At 40.0% G+C, this 19,890-nt stretch overlaps 2 protein-coding genes across 8 annotated transcripts in view; one reads left to right on the top strand and one right to left on the bottom strand.

The window, feature by feature from the left end:
- LOC122070161 (myb family transcription factor PHL7-like) overlaps positions 1 to 16,207 on the top strand; it is a 17,984-nt gene extending 1,777 nt beyond the window's left edge. For both annotated transcript variants that reach the window (XM_042634282.1, XM_042634283.1), the window contains exons 3-7: positions 7,349 to 7,425; positions 7,532 to 7,574; positions 7,830 to 7,887; positions 8,249 to 8,318; positions 15,279 to 16,207. In XM_042634282.1, coding sequence (XP_042490216.1) covers positions 7,349 to 7,425; positions 7,532 to 7,574; positions 7,830 to 7,887; positions 8,249 to 8,318; positions 15,279 to 15,818 — 788 coding nt within the window. In that variant the 3' untranslated portion in view covers positions 15,819 to 16,207. The remainder of the gene's footprint in view (positions 1 to 7,348; positions 7,426 to 7,531; positions 7,575 to 7,829; positions 7,888 to 8,248; positions 8,319 to 15,278) is intronic.
- A 3,278-nt stretch (positions 16,208 to 19,485) lies between these two features.
- The window catches only part of LOC122070163 (probable calcium-binding protein CML21), a 10,368-nt gene continuing 9,963 nt past the window's right edge, over positions 19,486 to 19,890 (bottom strand). For all 6 annotated transcript variants that reach the window (XM_042634287.1, XM_042634288.1, XM_042634289.1 and 3 more), the window contains exon 5: positions 19,486 to 19,855. In XM_042634287.1, the coding sequence (XP_042490221.1) occupies positions 19,740 to 19,855 (116 nt within the window). In that variant the 3' untranslated portion in view covers positions 19,486 to 19,739. The remainder of the gene's footprint in view (positions 19,856 to 19,890) is intronic.

Genomic DNA, 19,890 nt, shown 5'->3' with positions numbered 1-19,890 from the left:
TTTTTTTTGGGGGGGGGGTGTGAATATATAATCAGATTCATTGTGAAGCGATACACTAACTTAAAAATAGCATTATCTATCGCTGCCGCAGAACATTTATTTCATTTCAATACTGCATTTTTTGGCAAGGGGTGCTGGTGTCTTTAGTTATTGTCCCTCCTATATCATGGAATCCATTATTTCTAATTTGGCTTCTTTTCTTTTGTCTCCTTTTAATTCTGTTTTTTATTGCAGAATTGATGCTAATGTCAACTACTTAGTGTGATGCTGGTTTGATATTGTTCTAGGAAAGAAAGGAAAAATAGTTTTACTGCTTTAATTTCAATCATCATTACATCATGGCTTTTTTTTTTTTTTTTCCTGTTTTAAAACTGTATTAAGTAAGGTGGTTGGTTTGGCCTGAGTCGCTGAACTGTGACTAGGCATTACATATGACAAATGTTGACAATATTTTGTTAGATAAGTAGTAAAGCTGAAATATCTGTGTGTTTTTATAATTTTGTGAGGAACTTGTAGAAGCTGCAAACGAAAGATAAAATCATGTAATGAAGAACTTGTAAGTTCAAAATTTATAGAGAATGGCAAACTGTCATGACATAGATTCTGGCAAAACAAATGCTCCATTGCAATACCAGAACCACTCACATGTATGATTACATATACAAACGATACTGACTAGTAATCAATTTCTTGGTTGTAAAAGCAAATGGCCAGCCAAAAAACCAATAAATATGGTGCAGACAACATCCTGTTCATCTCAAAAGTGTTGAATATTTTTCTACTTTGTTTCTAAGTCCCCCATGCAACTTGGATGATTCCAGGCTCATTATTCCACCAATGGTCCACAACTTGATGCAACGACCCGATTGGAGGCCCAAACAGAGAACAGGGTCCAAGTTGGGTTTTGTCTCTAGTAGAATATTTAGGCTTTAACTTGGGAATAATATTGTTACCTGTTATTTTTTTCTGGAGATAGCTACATAGTTCTTTCAAGTTTCCTATTTTATTTTAGTATCCTAGATTGAGTTAGTTTCCATTTTCTGTTGGAGTCTTTCTTATTTATATGTGAATGTGACCAACAAAATTAGTAGTTGATTGAATATGTAATATTGAGGTTTGTTAAGTGTACCTGCATGGCCTGGGTGATGCAGATTAATCACCAAAATAGGTTTGTTTTATTACGAATAAGCCTAGGGTTGGGTTCCATACATGTTGAGCATTTGATCCCATGTGTTTTGAGTGTAATAGACCACTTTTATGGGTCTAAAAGAGGGGCTCTAAGGTTGCATACGGGATTACTAGTTTATTTCCTTTTTAATTAGTTTCCTTTTTAGTGTGTTTGATTTGAATTATATTTGTTTCCTTAGGAGTCAAGTTATTAGTTGAGTCAAGTCATTAGTAGTTAGTTTCCTTTTTCAACTAGTTTCTATTTTCAGTTTTAGTAACTATTGTATTTGAATAATATTTGGTTTCCTTTATGAGGAACCTTCTATTTTGTAATTCCCTCCCCCATCAACATTATTTATAAAGATGAGGAGGCTCCTAAAAAAAGAACGATTTATGCAAACAAAATTACTTGCTGCTGTTACTGCTATGTCTCTGTTGGGACTGCTTTGTGTTTGATCACAGTGGAAGGGAGTGGTGTATGATCCATTCGACTCCTTGCGGTGGGAAGCCCAGGAGGATCTTCTTCAAGTATTCTTATTTTCTTTTCAAGGTTATTTACAAGGTTCTACAGGCCAGGTAACAGATCTGATCTTCTTCTTATTTCTGGTTCCAAAAAACCCAGTTTTCTGCTATCGCCCCTGTACTGATCTGGACAACCAGCCACCTGATGGCCTTACTGCTTGGGTTGAGTGTTGCCCCTGTTGGAAGGATGGTTCAATCCCAATTTTAGAGTAATCAGACCAGGGACTTGTCTGTTATGTTAAATCTCCCTATTCTGGCCGATTGTAGTTAGTGTTATTTTCTGCCCAGAATTTTGGTTCGATCTGTCCTGGATTTGATTATTGTCTGCTGCCCTTGTTCTTCATAGATTCAGCCCTTTATTTGATGGTTCAAGTCCTTCACTCATTGCTTATTATTCGGTTACAGAATTGATGATTTATTGACATCGATTGAACTGCTCTTTTGCCTAATTATCTCAGTTTGTTGTTATACTGTTGTTGAGTTATTTGGTGATTACTTGGGTGTTCTTTGAGAATATCCTGCTGTCTTGGAACTAGGTTGACTTGTTGATTCTAGTTCTACATTACTGTGTTTGCACGCCCTCCCCCTCTCACTCTCTCTTCCTTTTGTCTCCATTCTTGTGTGTTAGAGCCTCCTATTGCAGAAGTGTTTTTCATACATCCTCCTTCCTGATGCAGATAAGTCACTTAATGGGCTTATTTTATTGCAAATAAGCCTTAGGTTGGGTTATGTATGTGCTGGGCCTTTGATCCCGTGGGTTTTCTTTGTAATGGACCACTTTAATGGGCCTCAAATATGGGTAGAAAGTAGAAAAACGGGAATTAATTTATTAGTTTAGTTAGAGTCCTGTTTTGAGTCTATTTTCTTTGTTACTTCAATTTTCTTGTCAGTTTAAGTTTCCCAATTAGTTAAGGATTGGGTTAGTTTTGAGTCTTCTATATAAGTTTGTAAGGGGCTACAACATTGAACATGAATTTATTAATGAAAAAAAAGATGGTTTATGCTGTTGTGTTATGGGATGCAGTTGGGTGAGATGCCTAAACCTGAGGGTGAGATACCCATTCACTAGTTCTTCTTCCCTCTTCTCAACCCTCCATCCCATTCTCTTTCTTTTCTTATTTTCCTTTTATTTGTTAGTTGTGAGAAAGTGTTTGAGAGCTAGAACCAAGCCTATTGGAGGACATCTTCTCTATTTAGCCAGAATTTCAGATCCTACCTGGGATTAGGATCACTTGTGATTCTAGTTCTACATTATTTGGCATCAAAGCCTAGCCAAACCAAAGATGGAGCCACGTGATTTTCGTGAAAAGCTTTCTTCATACATGTTCCTTGATTAGGTAAAAGAATTCTACGTCTACTTTGATTCCTACAACCTGACAGAGGCCAACGTCTTCAATATGCTTGTTCCCAGATGAGTGATTGTGTTCGAATACAATGGAGAGTCTATGAAAGGAAACTTCAAGCTCAAGGGTGTGAGCCTAGAACTTGGGACGAGATACAATACGAGTTGGCGGGCATGTACCTATCTAAGCATGAAAGAAGAATGTACTTTCCTCCACCAGATTTCCAAAAGTTACCCACAATTGAAAAAGGCATGAAGGAATCATCGGCCTCTATTGCACCATGCATTGCAAATGAGCAACAAAAGAAGATACCTCCGATCATTGAACTAAAGTCAAAAGTTAAGATTAGTGTTAAAGAAATTCCAACAATTCCTATTGTTAAGGAAGAGCTAGTCATTGATGTTCCCATCAATGAGACTCATGTGGAAGAATTCGAAAGCAACAAGGTTGCCACAATGGACAGTGAGGTTGAGACTGAAGAACTTGACACTATAACAATTGTGATGACTGTGAACAGCCAAGAGGAAGATCCTAAGGAGCTTGAGATTGAAATTGTAGAGGTCAAGAACACAGTGGTTGAAGGCGTTCATGTGGATGATCCCATAGATACATTTGAGGTTGTTGAAGCTTAGCATGTGGACTTCGTCATCCCATTAAAGTATCTTGAAGATCGAGCTCCTCACATTCTAGATTACATCCTTATTATCAAAGAGCTACCTGAATTTTTCTACTGCTTGAAGAGGGACGTGCATCATACTATAATCACCCTCACACTCTAGAAAATTGGAGGATGAATTTTTTCTAAGAGAAGGCGAATTGATGCAGATAAGTCACTTAATGGGCTTATTTTATTGCAAATAAGCCTTAGGTTGGGTTATGTATGTGTTGAGCCTTTGATCCCATGACTTTTCTTTGGAATATACCACTTTAATGTGTTTAAAATATGGGTAGAAAGTAGGAAAACGGGATTTAATTTATTAGTTTAGTTAGAGTCCTGTTTTGAGTCTATTTCTTTTGTTATATCAGTTTTTTAGTCAGTTTAGATTACCCAATTAGTTAAGGATTGGATTAAGCATTTCCTTTTTAGTGTTTGAGTCAGTTTTGAGTCTTTTATATAAGTTTGTAAGGGGCTACAACATTAAGCACAAATTTATTAATAAAAAAAAAAAAAAAAAGATGGCTTATGTTGTTGTGTTGTGGGATGCAGTTGGGAGAGATGCCTAAACCTGAAGGTGAGATGCCCATTCACTAGTTCTTCTTCCCCATTCTCAACCCTCCATCGTATTCTCTTTCTTTTCTTATTTTTCTTTTATTTGTTAGCTGTGTGAGAGTGTTTGAGAGCTAGAACCAAGCCTATTGGAGGCCATCTTCTCTATTCAGCCAGAATTTCAGATCCTGCCTGGGATTAGGATCACTTGTGATTCTAGTTCTACATTACTTCCATCTTGGGTGCTCTCTTACCTCTTATTCGCTTTGTCTTTCTATTTCCCTACCATCGTTAACCTTTCCTTCTACCTTCTTCTTCTTCGCTACTAGTTTTTTTGTTTCTCAGTTTTGTCCTGGGAGCGTGGTTTGAAATCTCACTAGTTTTGACATAGCCGAAATGAGATGGAGGGAGAAATCTCAAACCAATAGTGCTTTGGTCGAAGTTTCGGCATTTCACCGAAATTTTGGTATGTATCATAAGTCGTAATGTCTCACTGAAATGTTATACTCAAGGCTTTATAAAAGCCTCATTTCATGAGTTTTGGTTGAAATTTAACTAGAACTCACCCTTCTCACCTGTTTCGACCTGGAGTGTGACAAAATGTTGGAAATTTCGATTTTTGCAACATCATCACCTCAAACCCTTGGAGTACGTTTTCGTTCATCCACACTCAAAAAAGGTGGAACCGATTAGGTTCCCAATGTCTCATTGACTTCTTGTATGTGCACTTCATTATGAGACTGAAGATGCAACACATATGCTTGGGTATGGAGAATGATAGGAACTAGATCAAGCTGTTCAACGTTTTTGAGATAGAGTCAAATGACTAGGATCCCCTAGTGGACTGGGTGAGGGATAGAGGTGACCTCGTGATGGATCAGCCTGGGGGTAGACCTGATAATGTAGATGTTAGTTCTATTAAGAACCAACTCTACAGAAGGATCGACACACCTATGTCCAGCAGTCAATTCACCTATTCGAACAATCTTCAATGGATCAATAAATTTCAGAACAGAATCCTAACTGAAATTGACTAGAAATAAAAGAAAAAAGGCATCTCACCTTCTCAAGGAATCTCTCCCACTCAACTGTCTCTCACAACTCTCATAATCAATAGACCAAATTCTTTTTTCTTTTTAACTTCAAAATCGTGTTGGACCTCTAAGGGTCATGCACAATATATAGGCATGAGTGACTTGCCTCCCAAGAAAGTAGAAAAATAGAAACAAAAACTGAAAAGGAAACTATCTTCTTGTCCTTGGACGAGTTACATAAGAAAAAGAAAGAAATAAAAAGGAAACTAATAAACTAATAATAAAAGAAAGTCTCTAGAAGATCTTCCTTGTATACAAAGTATCAAACTCAAGAAGGAAATAAACTGAAAAAAGGAAACAAAATCTGGCAAAGTCTTTACTCTTCTGTAACTTCCCAAATTGATTACTCTTGACGTCTTGCTGTGCAAGACTTGACTAAAGACAAAATCTTCTAAATAATACCATTTTTCTGGCTGTGACGCTGTTCACGTGAACAGTGACGTGACCATTGTTTTTGGGATGATCTTCCACAATTTTTTCATCCACGCAAGCTGTCCTTGGGCTCATTATGTTGTGCTCCCTTGAACCAATCAAGAACCAGATTGTCTCCCAGAAAGCTAGTTACATGGGTGCTGATGTGGATGGTTACATGGCCACAGAGTGTTGGATACACCAACAGACCTCCAAACTGTTCTAGCCCACACCTAGCAGGGATGATGATGAGGACCATGATTGGTCCACTTCCTCAAGTGATCAGACTCGCATACTGTCACCATCTACTCATGGAGGTGATGATGATGATTGTGGTGATGTTGATGGTGAAGGGGGTGGGGGTGGTGATAGATATGCTGGGCTTCAAGAGGAATATGACTAGGCAGAGGAGCCGGAGCCGATTCGATTCACTAGGGAGATCCAATTTGATCATGCCACATTGGATACAGATCGCAGTACACACCCATCCTCCTCACATGTAGGCTACACTAGAGAGCCTCGTTGTTGGTTCCGACTAGATGGGTAGACTGATTGTATGGACATTGATAGCATGTCTAGCTCTGTTGGCCCATTGAGTTTTGAGTATAGGGGACACTAGAGGAAGTGGGCACTAGCATGCCCCATCCTTTGCCAGAGAGCAATTGGTTGGAGTTCAGTGCTTATGGTCATTTCACTAGCATCTCCTGCATCTACTTCATTCGTTCCTAGTTTTAAGTGTGGCGCCCAGTCACAGGGACATATTGGATCATCCTTTGTGGACAACTTGTTCCCCTACCCATCCCACTAGTTGTACATGCTGCGGGAAGCATTACGTCACAGTGGTTGGTTCTTCATATTACAATGACCTATACCCTAGGATAGGTACCTTCGGTATGTAGATAAGTCAGTTTATAGGGCAGCTGCAGAGGACTACATTCGTTTCTTCTTGCACACTATGACGTGGCGTGCATTTGTCATGCAGTCGGAGGAAAATGCATGTTGGCTCCATTGGTCGATGAGTGGACTCGATTCATCACATCATAGTTCATATCAATAGACAGTCATACTGCTCTCCATTGTATTGTTGGGACTCGGGAGAATTGGGTGTCTATGTGAACTCTTCTTTGTAGTTTGTACTTTGTAATATTCCGTACCTTCAATATTATGTTTTTTCATCCATGGATGCATAATTTACTTGTTTTACTTGCATACTCTGTCTTATAGTACGAAAACAATGTGTAGAATAGGCAATATTACATAATGTATATAATAGGGTTTGATGTTTACTGCCAAACAAAGGTGCAAATCCAAAACACCACTGTGCGACCAAATTTTATTTTATTTTTGGTGAAGATCTAGGTATGTTTATTTAGCCTAAAACAAGCTTTCCCTCAAGTATAGGAGCATAATATGGCCGTTAGACCACCGAAACGGACATTCGAAAAAAAAAAGGCACAATTTCAATGAAAATTGACTATAAAATTACAGTTCTCAATGTGGAAGAAGATAGATAAAATATCTGTGAACCAGAATAGCAGAGAAGGAACAGAGAATGCTATACCATGTGTTATTATAGCTTCTTTTTTTTTTTCGTATTCTTACAGGGGCTACTCCTAAAGTTGTCCTTAGAGCCATGGGCGTACTTGGTTTGACAACATTCCATGTCAAAAGCCATTTACAGGTAATATACCAACTCGATCCTTTCAGTTGCCCTTTCTTCATATTTCTTCAGATAAGATCCCCCCCCCCTGGAGGGGTTGGTTAAACTCTTTTATTCTGGTGTCCAGAAATATCGGCTTGCAGCACACCAGCCAGAGTCTTCAGCTGATGGTACGTGTGTCTAACTTGTATCGAAGGGATTGGTGATCAAGCACTAGTTATATTCATATTTTTGTTACTTAAAGAAGTATTACAGATATGGGAATGTTGCCTTCATCTGAGTAGTATCCAAATATATTCATCCAAAAAATTGCCATTATTTGACAATATATGTTAGGGACTTTATTGGAGAAAATTGGCAGTATGACAATTTTTGTTAGGGACTTTAATGAAGTATTAGTGAAATTTTTATTTTTTGTAATGTAGGTAAAAAATCTGACAAGAAACAAGCAGGCAATGCGACTTCAAGCTCAGATGGTTCCTTGTAAGCGAAACTTTCCTTTCCTGCTCTATGTAATTTCATGTTTCTGATGGTAAAACACCCACACTGCTTATGGGTTTTTAAAACGCTGAATCTTGGAAAAGAAAGATGTCACATTCCATGAAAATGATGGATGTTCAGATCTTGGCAAATTGACCATCAGTGACTCCCATATAGGAGTTGTCATCTACAATTACATTAGATAATATTAACAATTTAGTTTGTCATGTCCTTTAGAGGCTTTTCTGAAATTGGGAATGGTCAAGATAAATTTCCTTGATACCTGTAATGATGTAATCTCTTTGAAATACAATACCTCTGTTATGTATCTTGATTGGAGGAAACATGGAATATTTTTTTGCAGCAAGGTACAAAAATCTCTACCGCGTAAGTGGAAAACAGAGGAGCAAAAGCAGCTGCACGACCCACCTGAGGCAAGTCATTCTCTTTACAATTGTTTTGGTGTACTTAAGAAGGATAAATTGTTGATAAGATTCATCTTCACGTGCTTTTTCTGTTACCACCCCACCTTTCCTGTTCCCCCTACAAGAGTATGCCCAAATCTTGAAGTGCAAGTATCGAAGAATGAGTTTTAGATGAAGGAAGAGCTAAGTTGCACTAATAAAAATGAAAGGCAAAGCTGTATCTCACTGTCTCCAACTACTATGGTGATCTTTGACTCGACGCCAATAAAAGGAAAAAGGGAAAACCATGATTAAACCTGGAATTATATTGCATGTTGTGACATGAGTATTTCATAATACGGAAAGCAGAATAAGGGGTCAAATCGGATGCCAACAATATCAATATGGATCCGCCGATCCATACGGATATCGGCTGTTTCCTCAGGTATTGATGGGATTAGGGACCAGTGACATAGATACAAATCAACTGATATTCCTGGTCTGATTTCTATATTTAAAACCTTGAGCTTTAGATTCTATTTTGCTGGCCAGTTAGATTATTATTTTGTTAGCATTTTATGCCACGTTCAGTGAATCTTTCTGCTTCTACCTTAGTGAAGGGATTGGATTTAACATTTGACTTGTTTTTAACCATAGAGCTCCTATTTTATTAGGAAGGGATTGCTTATCCAAATTTTATTTGTTTCGTCGTTTATTTATTAAATGTCCTCATTTTGGTTGATTCATATGTAATTTACATACCCTGGTTTTATCTGGTCTATTCTGTTCTGACGCTTCTCATATGCTGCACTTGTGGACTTCGATTGTCGGAAGGGTAACACATTGAGACAAACAATATTATGGACTTGGAACTCAAAATGTTGTACAGTTTAAGTATGTGAAACAAATTAGAGAAGCTAGATTTGAGGGAAGTAAAATTAAACTAAGGGTGTTGAGATGGATGAGTGGTAAAACCATAAAATATATAAGGAATGAATATATTAGAGGTAATTTATGAGTAGATCCCATGCACTGTGTCATTTGTGGTATGATCATGCAATGGAGATCCTTGAAAGCACTAGTAAGGAGTGATATGATCCATATTAGGAGAATTAGAAGAGCATGGTGTGGGTCAAACATGACTGGAAAATTGAGAAGAGACATTCATGGATTAGGATTGACAACAAATATGACTTTGAATAGAACTGAATGGTGAAACAGGATTTCTGTTTCCAGCTTCATTTAGTTGGTATTAAGCTTAGTTGAGTTGAGATAGATTTGGGGAAACCACTCACTGGTGTACATTTGTGGCTCTTCATTGCAGATGGAAAAACTTGACATTGACTTTATGTTTTATGTGATGCTTCGTTTCTAATTGTATTTTCCTATTCTTTCCATCCCTCAATAGTGTTGGCCTTGTCTGACCCACAGTCATATTATATTGGTTATTTATTGCCAAATATTTAGCTTCATATAGCTTACTAGAGGTGTTCACATGCAAATACTGTGCATACAGAGTGGTCTTTACAAGTAGCTTTCTGAAGCTGCACAATAGCTTCATAAAGCAGGCTTCACATACCAAGTGCCCGAGTAGGCAAGTAGGAATCCTGTTTACCTTAATACGGTAATGTGGATTATGGTATCATACTATCATATATAGGTTATAAACTTTGGCCTTGTAGTTGTATTAAGGGTTATTCCTTTTGGGAGGAAAAGGAGGAACAATGATTAGCAACAACAAAGATTTTATTGAATCATATCAAGTATAATCAAAGATAAGATCCCTACTATCCCAGCAGTTCTGTTCAATGATAGCCAGTTAATTTAGCAAAACTGCTAACAGGCCTCCCCAAAAAGCTTTGTGGATTCATTTACATTTTCCTGCACATATCATACACATATCAATGCATGAATTCCTTCTCCAAAGTCCAAACTGAGCATCTGATACAACCTTTGAACTCTGGTCTAGTGTCCACAGCTTCAGCTCGTAAGAAACTGGTTTACATAACTAGAGCAGTGAATTCATTTACATTTTCCTGCACATATCATACACATATCAATGCATGAAATCCTTTTCCGTAGTCCAAACTGAGCATCTGGTACAACCTTAAACTCTGGTCTAGCTCTTGTCCACAGCTTCAGCTGGTAACAAACTGGTGTACATAACTAGAGCAGTGAAATTTTTCTTCACATAAAAAAAATTTCTGGCATCTATTCCCTTTCCAAAATAACCAGGTTAGTGCAGGAGTCAACTAGTAAGCTTATGATTTGGTTTGAGCATACCGTGCTCCCAAAACTTCAAAGAAATGCATCCATGTACTCCTGGCTGGCTCACTGGAGATAAACAAGTTCAGCTCTGTTTCAACCTCTCTCACCTACTTTGTAACTCATCTGAATTCAACAATGTTGTTTTATGGTTGTCCTTGTTGGCAACCTGGCCAAGTGGCGGTGATGACGTGGTCAGTTTGGGTGACGTGGATGAAAATGATGACATGGCAGTGTCCAATGTCACTGATGAGATAACAAAGCCGCTTGGTATGCATGGAGTGGTTTAATACATCATTAATAGGTGGTGCGGGTTTCTGGGTTAAAACTGGAAAAATTGTCCTATTTATGCTCGGGGGCATTTTCGGTATTAAAAATGACATTTTTGGAAGATTGGTTCTTCATGAAAAAGATAGATTGTAATTTACCTAGTCCAGTGCATTTGATTTCGTCACATTCTGATACCGTATGAAGAAGTTACGGCATTTGTGGCAGTTGAGGGCAGTTACGGCATTGAAGATGACTTTTTTAAAGGAAGTGTTCTCCATGTAACAATACGACAAAAATCCAATCTTTCCAACGGTTCTGATTTCATCGCGTTCCGATTCTGTATGAGAAAGTTGCGTCATTAGAAAGGTCTAGAGGCATTTTGGTCTTTTTACATGGATGAGTCAGATGATTAAGTCTTCAGGAAAGTTGTCGAGCGTCCAGTTACGGTTCCAACGCACTTCGTTTCATCTCGATCGGATATCGTATGAAAAAGTTATAAGTGGTTCCGTGAAGCCGATTTGAAAATCTGAACTAGAAAATCAACAGATGCTCTCGGTGTTGGGTGGATTTTCTGGATTTTAATTTTGAAATTTCAGGGGATTTTGTGTAATTTCAAGGTTTTAAAGGTCTGAGTTGATAAGGGGTTTTTGGCATTAAAGTTTATAGAAGCAGGGGTTATTTGTATATAAGAGAATCAGAGGGATCCTTAATACACGGCTCAGATTGAGCCACGTCGGTCAAATTCCGATCTGACGGTTCGTACAAGAGCTTGCGTTGAAGATGCTTATCCGAGGCTTCTCATTGGTGGAGTGTATTAGATATGATGGTCTGGCGCTACACCATATTGCATTGATTAGTGTGTGTCGCATGTGCATCATCACCAAAGCTTAGATTCCAATCCCCTCTAGATCAAGTAGATCTTATAGATCCAGATCTAATGGTCTATAAATGATTCTCCTTTGGGTTAAGCCGACATAGATCCAGAATATACGCTGATGTAGCCAATCCGTGGTTGACAACACTTCTGACGATGTCAGCACCTACGTCATGATGACGTCATCGAGATTCAAATCTAATGGTTTGGATCTATTGTCCGTTGGTTTAATCGGACGGCTTAGATTATAAGATCTTTTATATGAGATCTACGGTCAGATTTTGCCCCTGTTGCGCGTGCCGCCGGTGTAGCCTACGCCACCCCTACGAAGATTCCATTTGAGGCTATCTCATTGCTCTAACTTCAAATGGTCATATCTCTCTCATTTTAACTCGGATTTGGGTGATTCAAGTTCGAGATTCTTCATCTCTCCAAGCTCTACACACCAGAGGAAAGAAATCAGGCAGAGGGGTTGTTGAGGTGGTCGGAAAAATGAGTTGAAGCTCATGGAAGGCTAAGGGTTTGAATGAAAGACTTTCATCCTCTTGCACTTCATCCATAGCCCCCATTAGAGGCTTAGGAAGCAGTTAGAAACCAAGGTAGTAAGCTCTATTGGTTGTTGCCAAGAGAAAGAAAAAGAAAATGGAAGAGGGGAAGAAGAGGGAAATAGAGAAGAAGTTTTTCCCTCTCTTTGTGTGTGTCTTGAATGCCTCTCAAGAGAGATTTTCTCAAATCCAATTAATGGAGTTTGATGGTTCTTGTTGAGAATACTATTTCCCCATTAAAGCTTAAGGAAGACTAGAAGAGGAGAAGTAGAGAGAGAGAGAGGAGAGTGTGTGTGTGAATGTGAATGCCATTGTTGCTCCATGAAAGTAAAGACAAGGAGAAAAGAAAGAAGAAGAACAAGAACCTAGAATTTGGTTCCTACGAGTTGCTTCAAGAAACCCAAGTGCCAACCGGAGTTGAAGCATTGGCGACACCAAGACAACGTGATTATGGTCCGCATCAAGTGGAGATCGATATTATTGCATCTCCGACGGTTACTCCTTGCCAAGGTAACCTCACTTTTGCCAAATTTCCATTATTATAAATCATTGTAGGCAAGATGTTTGATAAAATGCCTAAGTGATAGTTGTAGTCTATTTTTGGGGAAATTTGCATGTATGAGTGCTTCACTATAGGGCATTGTTATAAGCCCAATTTTATTTTGTTTGGGTGTTCAGTGGGTGCTGGACACAAGGGCTGTGTGTTCCTTGGTAGTTACAACTACCTAAACCTATTTGCCGTGGGTGCGGCCTCTCATATCATTATGAGAAAACTAGGGTGAAGACCTAGCTATTGTATGTCATTGGTGGAAACTGGGAATCTGTTCTCTTGGCTGTGGGTGCAGTCATGATTAGTATTGAGTAAATACTGAGCCCGACAGTAGGCATTACTCCGTGCATGTAGGCAACTGGCCGAAGCACGTATTTCTTGTGTTGTGGATGTGTATGCTCGTATTAGTATTGTGGATTGGAGTGCTTGGCTGCAGAATGGGTGTGTACATCTGGTAGACCTAACCACTTGGTGGTGCAGTGTGGATGTGCATACGACTGTGTATGTATGTGACAGTGATTACTGTGTGAGGTTTATGAGACAGCTCTGGGCAACAATACAGGTTATGTGAGTAAATTCTGTGCAACAGTAAGAATGGTCAATAGTATAGATAGCAGCTCTGGGCAGCATCAGTAGAATGTGCTATTGAAGTGCAAATAGTGATTGCCACATCAGGGGTACAGCTGAAAAATGAAAAAATATTTGGCACACTGATTCACCCCCCCTCTCAGTGTAAATCGGAACCCAACAAACAACTTATCCGACGCCATCACCTTGCATTGGTCATCTTACCATAAAAAGATTTCACCAAAAAACTGTCTTCTCTCTTTATGGTCCTGACACTTTTTTCCACCTGATCATTAATATGGTGTCCATCCAAAATCTGTATCAGTGACACCCATTCATTCAATTCCAGCCGTTATGACCTCTTTGATTGAAAGCGGCATCCCAACTGACTGTACCATTCTCTTTTACGATGCCAGCTCTAATTGCTACATTCTTTCTGGGATTTGATAAAATCTTGGTCATAGGTCACAAAGTTTACCTTGTGTTCCTCTCCAATTCCCAGTCCCATAAGATACCTCTAAACTCATCAGAGCCCACCTAAACTTTTCAACATGTGCTGATGTGAAGACTGAAGAAGACGGAGATATGTTTTCACCATGACACCATGTCTTTCAAATTGATGTCTATACTCTTATGGATCTGCATTCCTTGAGGACAATGGAGCTTGCAGCTATCGTCACAAATCTAATCTGTCAATTGAGTGAAGATTCTAGCTGTAACCAGTCAACAATCAATCCTAATGTTGATCTTGCCATGTGAGGGAGAAGTAATGAAACTTGTCATGTGGATGCAGTCACTAAATTTCTCATTAATGGTATTGGTGCCACAAAAGGCGAAGGACCTAATAGTTGTGGTTCATAAAATTTAATGGGAGCTCATAGCCAATAACACAATGAATCTAAGCTGTCAATTGCTTTGAAGATTACAACAGCAATAATGCAGGAGACAGAGGTCAAGCCTCACCGTGGCTCATGTAGGTGGGCTGTTGAGCTAACAACAGTAACAGTAGTAGTAGCATAAACAAAACAACCAAGAATCTGGCGATTGGCACAAGTTGACTATCAGGGCTGTGCTTAAGGCTATCATTCAAAGGCTAGGGTTAGCTTTGGCTTTTGGATGGAGGAATGATTGCGGAAGGAGTTGTCTGTGGTTCATTGGCTTCAAGCTCATGTTGGGGACTATTGTGCTACCTCTACCTCATTGGGAAGGCTTGGGCCTTTGCCATTCAAGGCAGCTTCTCCTTTTCATGGAAGAGGAGATCTGCAAATTCAAGTGCAGATGTGTTGGCTAGGGGGAGCAGTTAGACAGACATTGTGCATGGGTCTATCCGTTGGAGTAGTCCTTTACATTGTGGTTTTGGCCTTTGGCCATCTATTTCCAGTATTTTTGGCTAATTAGCTACTCTTATAACAAAATTTCTTGGTTATCTATCCTAAGAACAACGACAATAAATAATGGTGATGATGATGAAGACGATGACGATGACGTTGATTATGATGAAGATTCTTGTGACATATGGGGAAAGTTTCCTTGCCTGGTGGCAGTTTGGTTTCTGCCACATGGAGGGCTGATTTTGCCCTGGCTGATTATTGGATGGATCAGGTATACTTTGGATTGGCCAGATGTCAAATTTGATGGCCTGTTATATATTTGATTTTTTTCTCATGGCTTCTATTTTCAGTGGAAATTTCAGATAATTGATTTTTCAATCATTTTTCTAACCTTGTTGAAATTCTGTAAATTTGGGAATTTTGCTGAAACACTTGGGGGTAAGTGGTGGTTTGTATAATGGGTTTCCCTTTGCTCCCCACCCCAAAACTCCCAAAGAAAATAAAATTAAAAAGTCTTTGCATTTTGGTCCCTTTTTGCACCTTGGAATTCGTCTGACCTTCAGAATATTTTTGTAATCCGAAGTACAGGTCCAGAGTGAGTTACAGATGGGGGAAGCACACCAAGGCAAACACCAGAAGGTGACTCAGGAGCATCAGCAGCCCAGTGCAGATTTAACTGAAGCTGTTTTGAAGACCCCTGTTACTGTTGACCGTGGTCCAGAATCCATCAATATTGAACCATCAGTCCCATTTGGGTCACCTTCCCAAGATAAGGCTGTGAATCAATGCTCCCCTGCTCCTGTCTCAGCTGACGTCTCCCACAAATCTGTTGAGACCGAACAATCAGTCCCATCTTCATCGAAGCCCCCTCTCCAAGATGGGTCTCTCGAAGAGTGTGCACCTGACCCAGAATCAGACAGGACTGAACCATCGACTAATGTTCCAGCTTCTGGGTCTCCCATCAGGGCTGACATGCCGCAGAGTGGTTCGGTGGCTGAATCTTCCTCATTTTCCCAAGAAACATCTGTTTTAGATACCACTAATTGTCGTGTTGGATCCCCAGTTGAGACTCCTGAGGATGAGAAGTCTGTGAAGAAGCAGCGATTGGATGAGGGACCAGCATGTTAATAACCAGAGATAGGTTGATACTATAACCAGAGATTGGAGGTCAGCCTGGGCTTGGTTCAGCTTACCCGGCGGGGTAGTTTGATCCTTCATAACATCTTGGGCAATGAAGAGTGGTTTGAAGGGTTTCCAGGCACTGATATATGATACTTGTGTATTAATGGTATATGCACCTGCAAGATTTTTTTTTCTCTTTTCTCTCTTCTCTTTTCTGTTGATGTAGTTATTGTAGTTTCTCAGAAGTATTTATTTTCTGTTTGAACAACTAGGTGCTGGATCTGGGATTTGTACTGTCATTTTGTACTTTTTCAGAGAGGCTTGTTCATTCGCCATTCTTTTACTTCATTTTGTTATATATGCCTGGATTCAGAAGGCTTTTATTGTTCTTAAAACTGTTAGTATGCGTGATTCTGTGGGCAATTTATCTTGCCAAACCATAAACTGAGAATTTGAAATTGTATCTTTAGTGCCATCAATTTGATTTGGCCACCTCAAGAAATCATGCGAATGTCATGAACGAATTCATGTGTGCCTGCGTGCATCTGCTGTGAAAGCGTTTCCCTAAATGATGGTAGATTGAGCAGACATTGATATCTGGAGGTTGAATAAATATCTAATTTGTTATTATTATATATTTTTGTGGGGGAGGAGGCGGGGGTTCAGCGGTTCAGCCGTTCAGGGTGGGGTGGTTTTGAATATGCTACTTTACCTTCAATTTTATGAAAAAGAAAATCAACAACTCAACGTGTAGATAAGAAGACACCGTTCTTTGACGAGAGGCAAAACCAAGATCCACTAGATAAGATGATGAACAAGAAGGAAAACATTAAAATGACAATACAATGAAGGGGCTCTGAAATCTGAGGATGCAGCTCAGTTGGTCCTAGAGGGATGAATTGGGATAATACCTAGCTTTCAGAACCCTAGCTCATATATCAAGTGGAATTGTGAGATGTCTGCAAGCCACTTTAGCCAAAAGAGCCTTACTGTGAACAAAACTACACCTAATCCTAAATTACCTACATGCTTAGGCTGACACATAGTATCCCTAGAAATTAAAGGGCATAATTTACGCGCACCTTGTAATCCTTTGAAAAACCTAGCATTAATACAGTCCAATTGGTTAAAAACCGATGTGAAGAGAACAAAACTTAAAACAGACTTAATGAGAACAGATCTACCTACCAGGGACAATAACGGGGGCTTGCCACATGAATGCACCCTGTTTAGAATGTTATTCCAACTAACGTTCTTTCCCTGTTTTTACCACCAATGGGGTACCGAGATGAAAAGCTCCATCCTCCATAAGGGAGGCACCGAGAATATTAATTTTAATCCTATTGGCCATGGGGGTATCAAAAGCAGTTATTTCAGATGCTTGGGGTCTATCATAAACAGAGATGGTGAGCTAGACGACGATATATCTCATCAAAATAAAAGTAGATTGGATGAAGTGGAGAGGTGCATTTGGAGTATTGTGTGATCGACGTATACCTTTAAAGCTTAAAGGAAAATTCTACAGGATAACTATAAGACTGACTATGATGTATGAGATGGAATGTTGGGCAGTGAAAAGGTAACAAATAGATAAGTTGAGTGTAGTAGAGATAAGGCTATTGAGATGGATGTGCAAAAATACTAGGAGAGAGAAAGTGATGAATGACCGGGTCGGAGCCGATTTGGGAGTAGCTATGATTTATGACAAGCTAAGAGAATGTCGCCTAAAGTGGTTCGGATAAGGTCAACGGGAGTTGTTGTGATTCATGACAAGCTTAGAGAATGTCACCTAAAGTGGTTCAGATAAGGTTAGCATAGACCTTTGGATGCTCCTGTAAGGAGTGATCAAGCCCATATGGAAAGAGCTAAAAGAGCTAGATGCTGGCCGAAAATGGTCATTGAAGAGTTGTTAAGGAAAGATATGCAAAAGCTATGATTGGATCATAGTTTGACATCAAATAGAGTTGTTTGAAGGGTAAAGATCCATGTTGCTAATCGCTTTCAAGTGGGATGTCCCGCAAGTGTTGTTTTGCTATGTTTTTTTTTCTTTCATTTTTTTTATCTTGCTCTAGTGCGAATCCATGTAACCGATCCCTTTAGTTGAAAAAGGCATTACAGTTGTTATTGTTGTTGTTCGTGGCTATAAAGGTCCCCTTGCAAAAAAAATACCCCCTCTTAAACTTTAATCTGCTGATCAGACAAATCTTAAAAGAGATTTAAAATGGCTAGTGATGAGGGTATATCTTCCCAACCACGGCACAGGCAAGGACTGATCCTGACCAATGCTGCACTTCGGCCCTCCATCAGGCCGTGCTTCCACCTCGACCCTCCATAACGCTGTGCTGCTACCTCGGCCCTCCATCAGGCCGTGCTGCAACCTCGGCCCTCCATCAGGCCGTGCTGCAACCTTGGCCCTCCATCAGGCCTTGCTGCAACCTCGGCCCTCCATCAGGCCTTACTGCAACCTCAGCCCTCCATTAGGCCGTGCTGCAACCTCGGCCCTCCATCAGGCCGTGCTGCCACCTCGGCCCTCCATCAAGCCGTGCTTCCACCTCAACCCTCCATAAGGCCATGCTGCTACCTCGGCCCTCCATCAGGCCGTGCTGCCACCTCGACCCTCCATCAGGCTGTGCTGCCACCTCGGCCCGACATCAACAACAAGGTTTCCAGAAACGTGCTTTCTGCCACCCCTACATTCAAGGAACGTAATCCCTATTCAGAAGGATATGACTCTATCCACTACACGTCACCATAGACGTCTATCCCTCACACGGTTGGCCTTTCCGAGATAAGAGGGGAATATTCCCCTGGAATACCCTAAGACCCAGAATATTCCCAAAATCACAGAGCCACTCCCCTCAAGGACTCTACGTCTTGACAGGACTCTTCACAATCGTCTCCCATTGTCCCTCCATCATGGGGATCGATCAATCACTTCTTCTTTTACTGAAAAGCTCTCTTGAGCATCTGTTGTGGAAATATCTGACTTAGGCATCAGAAAGTCCCTTGTCAGGTCAACCTGGCTCTCCCCTGTCATCTCTTATGTACAGGACGGTTGAAGCACCGGGAATTGCAGGGAAGATCATCCGATCAATTTTACCGGATCAGCTGGCATGGTCAAGGCAAGCTTTTAAATAGTATAACAAAAAATCAAGGTGTCATCAGCAAACAAGAAATAGGCTCACGTCCCACCTTAATTCTCCTAAAGATATTTAGTTTGCAGTTGACTTTAAGAAATCAGGAAAGCCCCTGCAAGGCAAGGATAAATAAATATGGTCCAAGGGAACATCCTTGAAGAATGCCCCAGAGGGTACAAGAAAAACCAAGGATTAGTTTTCAAGCCAATTCAGTTCCTGTTAGCAAAGAAAAATATTACTGGTTTTACTGTGACACAGGCACACAGCCACTAGTATCATCTGAGCTTGAAGGTTCCGTTAAGGGAGCCTTGAGGGCCTTGCGGTTTGCCAGTTGTAGCTAGACATGGGATAAATACCTTACTGAACTTTCGAATGATCGGTGCACTTTGGATGGAACAGTTGAAAACGGTCCTTAGATAGGCCGGGATCTTTTGGCTTATGATCAATTAAAGTTGAGAATTTAAGGGTTCTGTTGCAGGTGGGGGAAAAAAATCAGAAGGTTGCAGTTACACACACAAATACGACAGTATGCAGACTTCTAGAATCCACTGAATAAGTTTATATAGTCTCTTATTGTGACTCTGCTGAGTTCTACTAGTTTTAGAATATTTACAATGAAATTCAGAAAACATAAGAGGAGAATTAGTGGTACTGATTCTGGATGTTTTATTAGTCCATTATTGGAAATTCAAACTACAACCTTACACCAGAACTTGACCACTCTTAAGTAATAACCAGCTCGTAGTACCACTACCAAGTGTAGGGAAAGTGCCCCCACAATTGTTTGATTTCAATTTAAACTCTCTGCTCCATCTTCATCAACGTCATCGATCCCAACCCAACTTGTGAAGGCAAAAAGAAACTCCTTGAAGGTCACCATTCCATTTCTATCCCAGTCCATCTCCTCTGCATCCAAAAGAGAAAAAAAAGGGGGGGGGGGG

The sequence above is a fragment of the Macadamia integrifolia genome, unplaced genomic scaffold (genome assembly GCF_013358625.1).
Source record: "Macadamia integrifolia cultivar HAES 741 unplaced genomic scaffold, SCU_Mint_v3 scaffold837, whole genome shotgun sequence".
Classification (NCBI taxonomy): Eukaryota; Viridiplantae; Streptophyta; class Magnoliopsida; order Proteales; family Proteaceae; genus Macadamia; species Macadamia integrifolia.
Note: the sequence above shows the minus strand (reverse complement) of the source record. Positions and strands in the feature narration are given on the sequence as shown.